Raw genomic sequence first — 12,287 nt, forward strand, 5'->3', positions numbered from 1 at the left:
TGGGAAAGAAGGGGGAAAAAAATCAATAACTGAGAATCTCCTTTTTGTCAGGAATTTATGTAGAGGTTATTATACAAGAAAATGATTGAAAATAATTATGTTAAGCCACTAAAATCTTCAAAAGTTTATACTCAGAAATGCATACCATTTTCCAAGGACAGACTAAAAGAAGATGTCCACTCTTTTTAAAAGGAGCCACAATATACATCTGCTTGTAGTGGATATAGTACTTTCCATTAAGAGAACTAAAACACCAGACTTCCTTATTATTTTAAAGGAATCAAATCTGTAAGCATCCCACAAATTAGAATGCTTCTACCACTCCACAACCAAGGATCTGATCTACAGAGGTGCAAGTGCACTAAGTGCAAGTCTGTCGTATAGGACAGCTTCTAAAATACTTACTTTAGCTGGTTTCCCAGATCAGCTCAGAACCTCTAACTTAAGGTTTTTTGTTCATTTGTTCTTTGACTTAGCAGAGGAGGATGAGAACTACAGAGTGAGCCCAAATATCTCATCCTATGAAGATGCTTAGGACAGTTACAAAGCCTTCCATTTTATTTAGTGGTTTTTTGTTTACAGAAAAGACCTTTGCTTTTCCATTTTCTATACTGTTATTTTTAAGCTATTCTGGACTGTTTAACATTGCAGTTCTTTGTGTTACCCCTCCTTCACATGATCACTGGCCTGATGGTTATTTTGGTAACTGTCTACACCTCCAAGAGAAGAGGAGAGGGGAAACCCAAGTCCTTTCACTGTCCTATGGCTGTAATGTTTATGAACTTCTGAGAAAACACAAAGGCTTGGGTATATTTTAAACTGCTTTGATTTCTAGTTATTTAGTTTTTCATTCAATTCATGAAAATGGGCAAATTATGTCATTAAGATAATAAAACTATCTTTAAAAGTCAACAGCTATATAGAACTTCATCACGGTTTATTAAGAACTTTCATACAGGCTACCTCTTTGATCCTCACGGTAATCTATGAGACAGTTAGGCAAGGATCAATACTTTATTATATGAAGGAAGCAATTAATGCCAGAAACAGTGATGCCTGAACCCAGGTTTTCTGACTTCAAATCCCATGCTCTTCATTTAACCATTTATACACTATCATCTAAACCGTAAGGTTCTTGAGTGTAAGGACAGTACTCTGTATCCCTCATGACACTCAGCCCAGTATCTGGTTAAAAAGATAATCAATCAGGTATGTATTTTATGGGACAAAACACCCTTACCATGTTCCAATTTTTCTCAAACCTTTTCTGTATCATTTAGGAAGGAAAAAAAGGACAGAAGAGAAGAAGGAAGGAAAGAGGGAAGGGAGAAAGAAAGGATGGAAGGAAGGAAGGGGGGGAGAGAAGAAGGAAGGAAGGGAAGGAGGGAGGGAGGGAGGGAGGAAGGGAAAAGAAAAGAAAACAGAAAAGAAAAGAAAAAAGAGAAAAGGAACTAAGCTGGGTTTATTTTTAGGGTTTGATTATTTTACATTAAGAGTTGAAAAGAACTCCCATACTGAGAATGGCACTATGGCACTGCTGGAGCACCTGTACCCATGTAAACCTCACTGTAATATCTTTGTAAATTATAGTGACCACCTAATGAATTCTATTTATTACAGTGTGAGGACAAACATAGCTGACATTATACAGTTTCCTCCTTGTAGTCCTGGTCTCTACTAAAACTGTCCCTAAACTCTTTGCTATCTGATCCTTCTTAAGACTTTCTCCTTCTGTCAATACAGAATGGTAAGAAAAAGTTTATTTGGCCATAGTTGTGATAAGATTATGCACATTTTAATCAGTTATTATACAACAGTCATTTATAAAACTGGAGAACCACTAACTGGTTCTCTAATATCTATCATATATAACTCGGGACTGTTTACATATATTGTAGCTTTCAAAATTAACAACTACAATAATATTTATGAAAATCCTGTTTTATAAAAATGAGTTAGAGTCACCTTTTTCCCTTAAGTTATATATTTATAAGGGAATATACACCAAGAAATCTAAAACCATAATCATCTGAATTCATATATGAAAATAAACTCTCACTATACCATTCAGTATAAGAAATACAAACCTCATGGTGTTTCCAAAGAGACTTTCTATGTGACACAGTGAAGAGGGTAATGCCAACCTAATATAAGGAAAATGATTTAGGTTTATATCAATAACACAGAGTCACAAATTAAACTAGTCTATATAATTTAAGCTGTTAAGATGACTGTCTTCAGTAGCTATAGTTAAAAATCAATGCCAAAGAGAAAAAACTATAACTGATGCCAAATGTTTAAGGTAATGCAAAGTACAGGCCATTGACCACATAATAAAAAATAACAAGTATCAACAGAGTCTTTAAGAAAAAAAACTAAACTAATAGGTACTAGCTTAATTAAGTGTATTATTTTGTTTGGGGCAGAAAATATATATCCTAGCACATTTTATATTTTATTGTGAAAAAATATATGAAAAGAGTATAAAGGTGGTAAAAGTAGCAAAAAGTCAAAAATAGGAAAATTAAATCAATATAGTACTGCCTACAGTAAATTTGTTTTTCAAATACAGGGTCATAATCTTTTATTGGAAACCCTTATTTTGGAATGTCTTAGAATTCAGATTTTGGAAAACCCCCAGAGGGTTCAGAGGCAGAATTCTGAAATCAAACACATCAGTGTTTCTGCAACAACACATATGGACATGAACATTCAGTGAGATAAATAAGAGCTTAAAAATCTTCTGTTAGCTCAGGCCAGGTCTGGCTACCCAGTGAGCTTGCTACAAAATAATGAAAAATCTTTTGGTTTTACAAGCTTACTGGATTTCAGACTGTGAATTAGGATTTATGGATTGTTCTTCAAATTTTCAAAGCAACACTAAGAGATACAGCTAGTTGCTCTGGATCAGTGATTCTCAACCAGGGAGTGGAGGCAGGGGATTTTGTCCCATAGGGGACATTTGGCAAGGTCTTTTTTGATTGTTGCAACTGAGAGTGCTACAGAAGTCTAATGAGTAGAGGTCAGAAATGCTGCCAAACATCCTACAAAGCAGAGGACAGCCTCCCACAACTGAGTCATCCAACCCACAATGTCAATAGTGCTGAGATTGAGAAACCTTGCTCTAGATCAGTGTTTCTCAAAATGGACCTCTCGAGGCTGAGATACATGCTAGGGTAGCCAGGAAATCTCCACCATGAGTTCCAATTTTTATATTCATTTTGATAATTAAAAAGAATTTTGAGTAAGTATATTCTTCTTATCACTTCTATCATGAGATTTAAGTGCCCAAGTTTGTGTTTACACTTCTGTTGGCACCAAGTGGTGATTTAAAGTGGTATCATTTAAAACTTTTAATGTATCATAAGTTTGGCTGCCATGGGAAAGGTTCTCAAACAGGTTAGGAACTGCATGATAAGTATATGGTCAGTTATTAATAAAACATATATTTCGATGGTGTAACACATCTTATTTTTGAAAGCTCACTTCAGATATTATTTCTCTTACAATTCTAAAATAACTGGATTAGCTCTCAACTTAATGAAGGCATTCTTTATAATAGAATTACTTCAGTCAAAATACGTAAGCAAAATTCAAAATATAAGATCTGGACCTCCTATTATTTTTGGACCTCAGACTAAACCTAAACCAGTGGTTTAGTTTCAGCAAAACAGTATCATAGGTCTCTCTAATGCTGCAATTTTGAAACTGTGTTTTAAAGTTTTATCTGTACTTAATTTATAAGTTTATATTGGTTTTGTAGCTTCTGTAAATGAGTTTTAAGTTTAAGTTCATACTTCATTTCATGCTTATCCATATTCAAGTGCCATTATAGTAATACAATTTATCAACTGGGGGCTCCATAAGAATTTTTTTCTTTTAAGTGGAATCTATACGTAGGAGAATTGCATCCTTTGTGGGGACTTGCAGCCTACAGCTAGATGTAAGAGGAAACTGCATGGACAAAATTATCAGCAAAGAGCCTCTAAATCACTAATCAAGTAGAGACTACTTGGTTTTATGTGTAAGAGATTCCACAAACACCTCTAATGCCTATAAAATCTGAAAATATGTATGGACAAATGGATAAAAAATTATAAATGACTAAAACTGATTAAGAACAGAAAACCATTAAAGAAATAAAATCAGTAGCTATAAAATCTTCCTAAAAGATGAACGTAGCAAATTTATTCCTTCATCATTATGCCAATTCTTCTCAGACTTTAATGTGCATCTGAATCATCCGGGGGTTTTGTTAAAACGCAGGCTCTGATTTAGCAGTAGGGCTTGAGACCGCATTTCTAACACGCTCCGAGGCAATGCCGCTGCTGCTGAGCTGTGACCACACTCTGAGCAGCAGGAACTGATACCGTATACACGCATCATGACTTTTTATATTTATTGTGAACTCCCAAAGAACAGTTACAACATGGTAAAAGACTCCTGTACTTCATTTGCTTACACTGAAACTCTAAAACAGTTAGATTATGCTGCTCTTGTTCTCAAAATCCAACGAAAGTATAGATGATGGTGACAATTCCTCACAGGAAAAAAAAACAAACAAAAAAACTGAGGCGACTGAATAATTACTTAAAGAATGGAACCAATGTAGACAGCCTCAGAAAAGGCTACTAAAAGAAGCCTTGGTAAGATAATGGACAGGCCAGAGAAAAAAATGGATAAATTAAAAGTTGCCAAATAATTACTGTCGAATTTTTTTAATTAAAGTTTTTTTTTATTTTTTGAATTTTCTTTATAAAGAAACAAATGATATTCAGGTAAAGTTGATGGAACAAATTAAGAAAATATCTGTTTATTAACTCTGAGTATAGAGAATGAGTTAAAAGGAAAATAAATTTAAACATTTATTTTATATCTAATACACGGCTAAAAAGAATTATATTCAGAATTCATTGATAATTTCTTTTTACTCATATCTATTAATTATCAGTTTAAAATACTAAAGCAAGATATCATCCTATGATAGTAATTTTGTCACTTTATAACTTGGAATCTTCTCTTTGGGTAGATATTTGGTTGGACACAGAGTAAACTGAAAGGGGGGACTGAGAATTTATCACACTTACCTTTCGACAATGACTGTAAATGTAGTCTTCCACATCCACACTAACTGCACTTGTGCATTCATCCAAAATGGCAAACTGAGGCTTATGATAAAATAATCTTGCCATCTGAAGCATAAAAAGAAATATTCTGTATAATCATTCAGAGAGCTAAAATTAATACGGGAAAATAGATTTACTTTAAATTAAATACTCATTTACAGTCTTCTAAAGCAAAGATGAAAATTATTCTAACTCAAAAAATCTACTTCTCAGAAACAAAAACAATATAAAGAAACCTGATTGTTTTTATTGTCTTCCCGAACAAAGGGGAAAATGTAACACATGGGAAATATTGTTAAGAGTAAAGCAAAAACTTTTAAGACTGATGGGAGATGAAGTTGAGTTTTAAACTAGTATTAAAGAAAGTTCTCTAAAACAGGTTAGAGGGTACACATTTTGATGAAATCTTAGAATTCAGACTATAGATGACTCATGCAAAAACTATTTTTAAACATTTTGTTGCTTAAGTAATGTCAATTAATATTATGTTGCCAATTAATATTCCCACCAACAATGTTTGAGTGCACCTGTTGTATATATCCCTGCGGTCAGTATTGGGCATGCTCATTTTTAAAAGGCTGTGCTAATTTTATAAGTGAAAATTAACATCAAGGTTATTATAGCTTACATCTCTTTGATTAGCAGTAATGCTGAACATTTTGCTGTTTATTTTCCATATGTATCTTATTTTCTGGGAATTATTTATTCTGATCCTTTGTCCAACAGATATTCCAAATTGTCATCTGCTCCTAACAATGATCTCCATGTTGCATGACCAATGGACACTTTCTATCCTTGCCCAATTTATCTTCTCTGCAACATTCAATGCAGGTGACCATTCCCTCCTTCTTGAGAAAGTGAGAGTGAAACCATGGATTTAAGTTTCTTTCCATTTCTTATGCTGTTTTCTCAGTTTCTTTTCCAGCATTTTCTCTTTCACTTGACCATTAAATGTTGGGGTCCCTGAGGGTTAATTCCTAGGTCCTCTCCTCTTTTTCCTATGTTGTTTCTCTCTGAGTAATCTCATCAAATCTCATGATTTCAAATATTATTTACATTTGTAAACTCCCAATATATCTCCCTCACCCACACTTCTCTTCTAATTTCCAAACTGATACACAAAAATTCCTATTTGATCTTTCTATTTGGATATCTTACAGGACTCGCAGACTTTAAAAATCTAAAACTCAACGGATTTTCTAGATTTTTCCCTTAAATCCATTCATCCATTTCCCCCACCCCATCTTGAACATTTCAGAAACGAAGCTATCAAACAGCTGCTCAAGCTAGAAAGCTGTGAGTCCTCCTTGATCTTTCCCTTCTCCTCCTCCCTTCCCCTCCCCCCCATTTTTAGTCCATTCAAGTCAGTCCTGTGGACCCTGCTCACTTTCCCCCAGCTCACAATCACGTCCTTAGCCCAGAGCATAATCCTCTCCTGCCTGGATGGCCACAAATAGCCTCCTGTTTCCTCTTTTGCACCTCTTTAACCCGTTCTCCATGTAACCAGAGAGGATCTTCCAGAAACGTAACAGAGAATTTCATTCTTCTGCTTAAAACCCTTCAATAACTTCCCATTTCACTTAGAATGAAATTCAAACTCCTTACCATGGTCTACAAGGCCCCGCACAACCTTATTACTACTCACTCTCTAACTTCAACATTCCAGCCACCATCTCCTCTCAACTACCAGGACACAATGTGTCACAGGTCTTACAGGCTTAGCACATGTCGCTTTCCTTATGTCTCAAACGCCTTACTCTGCTCCTTGCATCTTTCAAATTTCTGCTTAATGTCACCTTCTCAAACCTACCCTGATCCCTTTCCCCAATCCAAGTGGGTCCCTTCTGTAACATCTCTGCAGCTCTTCACATACTGTAAATTGTATGTTGTCTGTTTCTTTGTCTACCCCTTAGGCTATAATATTCACAAAAGCCGAGACTCCGTTTTAATCACTACTGTACACCCGACACCTGTAAAGTATAGGAAACATTCAAATATTTGATAAATGAATGACTAAAACATAAAAACAGCTTTCTTGGGGTTTATATCTTATTTATAAGAGGTGTGAGGAAGGGGAAGCAGCAAGGACAGACCATCAAGAAGTTCAGCTGTGCAGAGAATGAAAGGTATAGACTACATGGGACCTTTGGTTAAGGCAGAGTTTGCTTTTTAGATCACAGAGACCTGAAAATATCTTTCTATAAGAGGACTAGAAGAGATTAAATATGGGGGGGGTTGTCGGGGGGGTGCATAACTGAAGGAAAGGGATGTGATAAAGTTGGAGGAGGGAGGGTCCAAAAACAAAGATGGAGACATTTAGCCTTTCTCAAGAGGACGGATGACATATCCTCCACAAACAGTGGGAGCAGGGAGGTCAGGACAGCCCAGTGCAAAGTTACTAAGAGGAGTGATGATTTGAAGGCATTCCACAAATGCCCCTCCTCTGTGTTCCCATGCAATGCTTTGCATACCTTCGTCACCACACTTAGCACATTATATGGAAATTTTCTCATCATGTTTCTTTCTCTCTCCCACTATGCAGTCAGCTACTTGGTTTCTCAGTCAAGGAGATTTTGGAATATACGAACTCTGCAGTCATACTGCTGACTGAGCATGACAGGCCACTCCCACCCCCCACCAGCTTTAACATTTCCTAGATATCTTTGCCTGGCAAGCCACTTAACTGTTCTACATTCTGCTTCCTCTGTGAAATGGGACACTCACAGCTCTCATCTCACAGGACTATGGCGAGAATGAAATGAGATAACCTGTGTAAAGTGCTTGGCATACTGCCTATCGCCTATTTAGCACTCAATAAAAATTAGCAGTCATGTAACTGAAATAACAGCATCTCTTTTTTCTTTAAGAAGTAGGAGGAGAGTTATTCTGCTCAGAGTGGTGGAGTAGGTAATGGGGTAGAAAGCCTGAGACTGGTAGTTTTCAAATGATTATCTTGAAAAATGAGACAGAGGGACAAAAATCAGTAATAGGATTGCCAAGCCATGCTGTGAAGCCCTGTAAGACCGGAAACCATGGAAGTGCAGTGCCACCAATCCATCTTATTCTCTGATTTTTTTTCCAGCGGTGCTCAGAAGCCAATGTACAGAAATGCCAAGGCAAACAATTGCTCTTGCATTGGTGTTTAAATAATATGAGAAAACAAAAAGTGGGAAAGGAAGTTAAGGGGAAGGGATCATTTGTTCATTCCTTAAAGAAATATCTCCTGTGTACCTCCTATGTGCCAGGCCCTGGATTGTTAAGTCTGTGCTGGACAGGAAAGAAGGTAGTCAGAAGGGAATTGATCAATTACAGAGAAGGAATGGGTCAATATTAGAGAGATCTCAGTGAGTTTGAAGAACGGGGACAGTTGCCAATTAGGTAAAAGAAAAAGAATTCATTTCAAAAATGGATTTAAAAAAACACTAAAAATCTTATGACAGTGGTATGTCTGGTAAGGTGGTTTGGGCCTTTCTTTACACTTTTATAAATATTCCAACTTTTCTATCATATATACTTTCTCATAATTCAATATAAAAAAACCATCACTAAAGAGGAAGAGCAAGAACAAAAGAGTAGAAAAGAAAACTACGGGTCAGAGAAATAAGACAGCCCAATTTATGATACTAGGTGGAGCAACCCTGGCTGATGTTTGGACCAGGGTTGGACTAGCTGATGGCTGGACCCAAATGGGTGCAACGGGGGAAAAAGGCATGTCACTTGAGACTTCAAGGCACAGTGAGAGAAGAGAACTGGTCAGACAGTTCATCTGCACATTGAAGGCCATATACTGTAATGTACTGGTGAAGAGCAAGAGTTCTGGGGTCAGACCCACCTGCACGTGGATCTCAGTTCTGCCATGCAGCAGCTGTTTGGTATCAGTAAGCTGCTTAAGTTCTCCAAGTCTTTCCCTCATCTGTACCTTACTTCACAGGGCTCTTGGGAAAATTAAACAGGACCTGCCATTCCAAACCAATCTTTCCCTCATCAATATTCTAGGGCATTTTCTTTGTAACTATCACTGAAGACTGCCTGCCTGGTATCACAATTAAATGAGCATATCTGGCTCTCCTAACTAGATTATAAAGACAGCCACCTAGCTAAGTGCCTTTCATAGAATAGATTCTTAGCTAATCCTAAACTCTGTGGCAAGCATACCATAATTAATTTTTTTGCTGTTAAAATAATGGAATAATATTTCCCCCTATATTTATGTTGATATTTTTCAAGGGACTTTTAGAAATGTGTTCACCAGATCTCCCTTTATTCAGTAGTTTTATTCCATTCCCTCAAATTCAAATCCTGAGTCTCCTTACCTAAGAGTTCCTTTGGTTCATCTGTTTTATACCAACCTTCACTCTTATAGATTCACTGTTTTGGTTAAACCTTTCAAAGTCTGTTCTTCCTAAAAATTATAATTTTTATAATTTATAAATTATAGGTTTTTATAATTTATAAAAATTATGTCTTCTCTTCCCATCAACTTTTTACTTTGAAAATTTTAATCCTACCAAAAAAATGAAAGAACAATAAAATGAATACACATTCTCCACCCAACTTCAGCAATGTTGATATTTATTGCATTAGCCTTTTCTAACTCCCTCCAAACCCTTCTAAAGTAGCAAAACAATATGCTCTCTTTTAAACTTCACATTCAATTCTCCAAATGTTGGCCTATACAGAACACACCCTGTCAAGGGCTTGGCCATGCAACCGTGTTAAAGGTGAGCTCTCCCCATTTCCCAGCTCTATCGTGGTTCATCTGGCTTTACAGGGTTCCTTCCCCCACTCCCTATTCTTCCAAAATAAACTCTCACTCCTCTAGGCACACCCTTAAATTTCTTATCTTCTAATAAAAACTACCCTCTGTGTAACATTTATACCACACATATACAATTCCTTAGTTTAAGCAGATTTATTTTTCTTTCTGAGTCTCCATTGTGTCCACTTGTGAATCTTGCCTTATCCTTCCATTTTCTTTGAAGTCATAGTATAGGAATTTAAATTAGTTTTCCTGAATTGCAGTTATTTCTATAGGCATCTTCTAAACTGATTCCAGAAATGCCCAATCACTTTAAATTCTCATGCCTTCAGCCCAATTTCCACTTTGAGTATGGCTGGTATCTCTCTTCTCTTTTGTTTATGATTCATTCATCACTCTAGATTAATCTCACTAGCCAGACAAATCACAATATTAAGTTGATATTAAGTTCATATAGAATGGGTATGATCTGGAGAAGAACAACATGCAAAACAATCAGGGAATAGGAGGTAACCAAAAGGTTGAATATAACCTGAAGATAAACAGTAAGCAATTCTGAAACAGGTCCATTCTTCTGCTATCTTCCCTTGGCTACAGTTTTCTCCAATTTCCACAAGGTTATAACACTCCCTCCCCAAAAACTTCCTCTGGATCTGCTCAAACTATGGTATGTCTAGTTAGAAAATAACTCCCTAAAAGTTATCCCCCTTGGGACTTCCCTGGTGGCGCAGTGGTTAAGAATCCGCCTGCCAATGCAGGGGACACGGGTTCGATCCCTGGTCTGGGAAGATTCCCACATGCCACGGAGCAACTAAGCCCGTGCGCCACAACTACTGAAGCCCACGCGCCTAGAGCCCATGCTCCACAATAAGAGAAGCCAACTCAATGAGAAGCCTGCGCACCACAACAAAGAGCGCTCTAGCCCCTGCTCGCCGCAACTAGAGAAAGCCCGCGTGCAGCAATGAAGACCCAATGCAGCCAAAAATTAATTAATTAATTAATTACAAAAAATAAAATAAAAAAATAAAAGTTATCCCCCTTTACAGAGTACTCAAAGAATCACTCTTAATATGTCACATTTTGTAGTCATGTTTGATTGGGATAACTTTAGTTGATCATAAAATAATTCCTTTCAAATGTTTCTTTATATTAGGAAAATTTTAAAATTCTAAATAACTTTAGGTAGTAGATACTGAGCCCTGAAACAAGGATAAATATAATGATAAAGGGAAAGGACAAGAACAGAATAAAGAATAAAATGATAATAAAATTAACATCTCTAATACCTTCAGCTACTTTAGAAAGAATAGGCTAAGACAGAGAGGCGTCTATAGGGAAAAAATACTGAAAGGGATCTCATAACCCAACCAGGACCTATGTGCCACAAAGTTCCCCCAACTTTTAGAAAAATGGATTAACAGTATATAATTGGATGTGCATCTTTTCCTTTCATAGGAATATTTTTGAATTTTTCAGAATTCCAAATTTACATGCAAGCTATACTTCTATTATCATATAAACTAAGCCACACTATAATAATTGCTAAATAAAAAGATTAAAACAAAACTGTATGCCCTGATTATCAAAATGCTGGATTCTAAGAGTGACTTTATGCAACCAGCTGCATTGCTCTGCAGTGTTTTCAGAGCACACTTACCGCCATTCTTTGCTTTTCTCCACCACTGAGTACATCCATCCAATCCTGAACACTGTCCCAGCCTCCTTCACGTTCAAGGATATGACCCAACTGGACATTGTCTAAGTATTCCTTCAGTACCTTTCAGCAAAATGATTAAAGATGAAATCACGCTTAATATAAACCAACATTCTCTATCTTGCTTTATTTTTAAAACTAGAATCACTATAATACTATTGCCAACATCACTAAAAAAGGCACATTTCACAAAAGAATGTGGCACAAAGGTAAACCTAAACTCTTTACTTCCTATTTATATTAATTTTGACAAAATATATCTAGCAGCATAAAGAGAATACTACTATTGTACATAATTAAAGGACAAGGGCAATGAGAAAACAAACAATAGTGTAAAGACAAGGTTAAACATTCAACAAGTCATATTTAAGCAACATGGTTAACATCTTACCTCAACCTGGAAAGTTATAATTAATGATTAGGCTGTAGAAGCCTTTACAAAAGGTTAGGATAAACTACTTGAAATCTAAAATACTTAACTGATTAAGATAAAGACTCTGAAGTGGAGTGTTTTCAGTAAGTCTAGGATATAAACATTTCCTTACGAGATCAGAAATCCCCTTCTTTTTCTGATCTTCTCTTCCATCTGGATATATCACTTGGTCTCGAAGTGTTCCAAGGGTCATATAAGGTCTCTGATAGTAACAGAGCAAAAATCATTAGAAGTGGTTTTTTAAAAAATAAGTTA

General features: G+C 36.2%; 1 protein-coding gene across 2 annotated transcripts in view; it reads right to left on the bottom strand.

Moving 5' to 3' along the window:
- ABCD3 (ATP binding cassette subfamily D member 3) overlaps positions 1-12,287 on the bottom strand; it is a 95,736-nt gene that overhangs the window by 14,576 nt on the left and 68,873 nt on the right. For both annotated transcript variants that reach the window (XM_082477378.1, XM_082477379.1), the window contains 4 exons: positions 12,145-12,234; positions 11,543-11,662; positions 5,088-5,192; positions 2,088-2,144 (listed from right to left, as the gene is read on the bottom strand). In XM_082477378.1, coding sequence (XP_082333504.1) covers positions 2,088-2,144; positions 5,088-5,192; positions 11,543-11,662; positions 12,145-12,234 — 372 coding nt within the window. The remainder of the gene's footprint in view (positions 1-2,087; positions 2,145-5,087; positions 5,193-11,542; positions 11,663-12,144; positions 12,235-12,287) is intronic.

This window comes from Balaenoptera physalus (assembly GCF_965194825.1).
Source record: "Balaenoptera physalus genome assembly, chromosome: 1".
Taxonomy (NCBI): domain Eukaryota; kingdom Metazoa; phylum Chordata; class Mammalia; order Artiodactyla; family Balaenopteridae; genus Balaenoptera; species Balaenoptera physalus.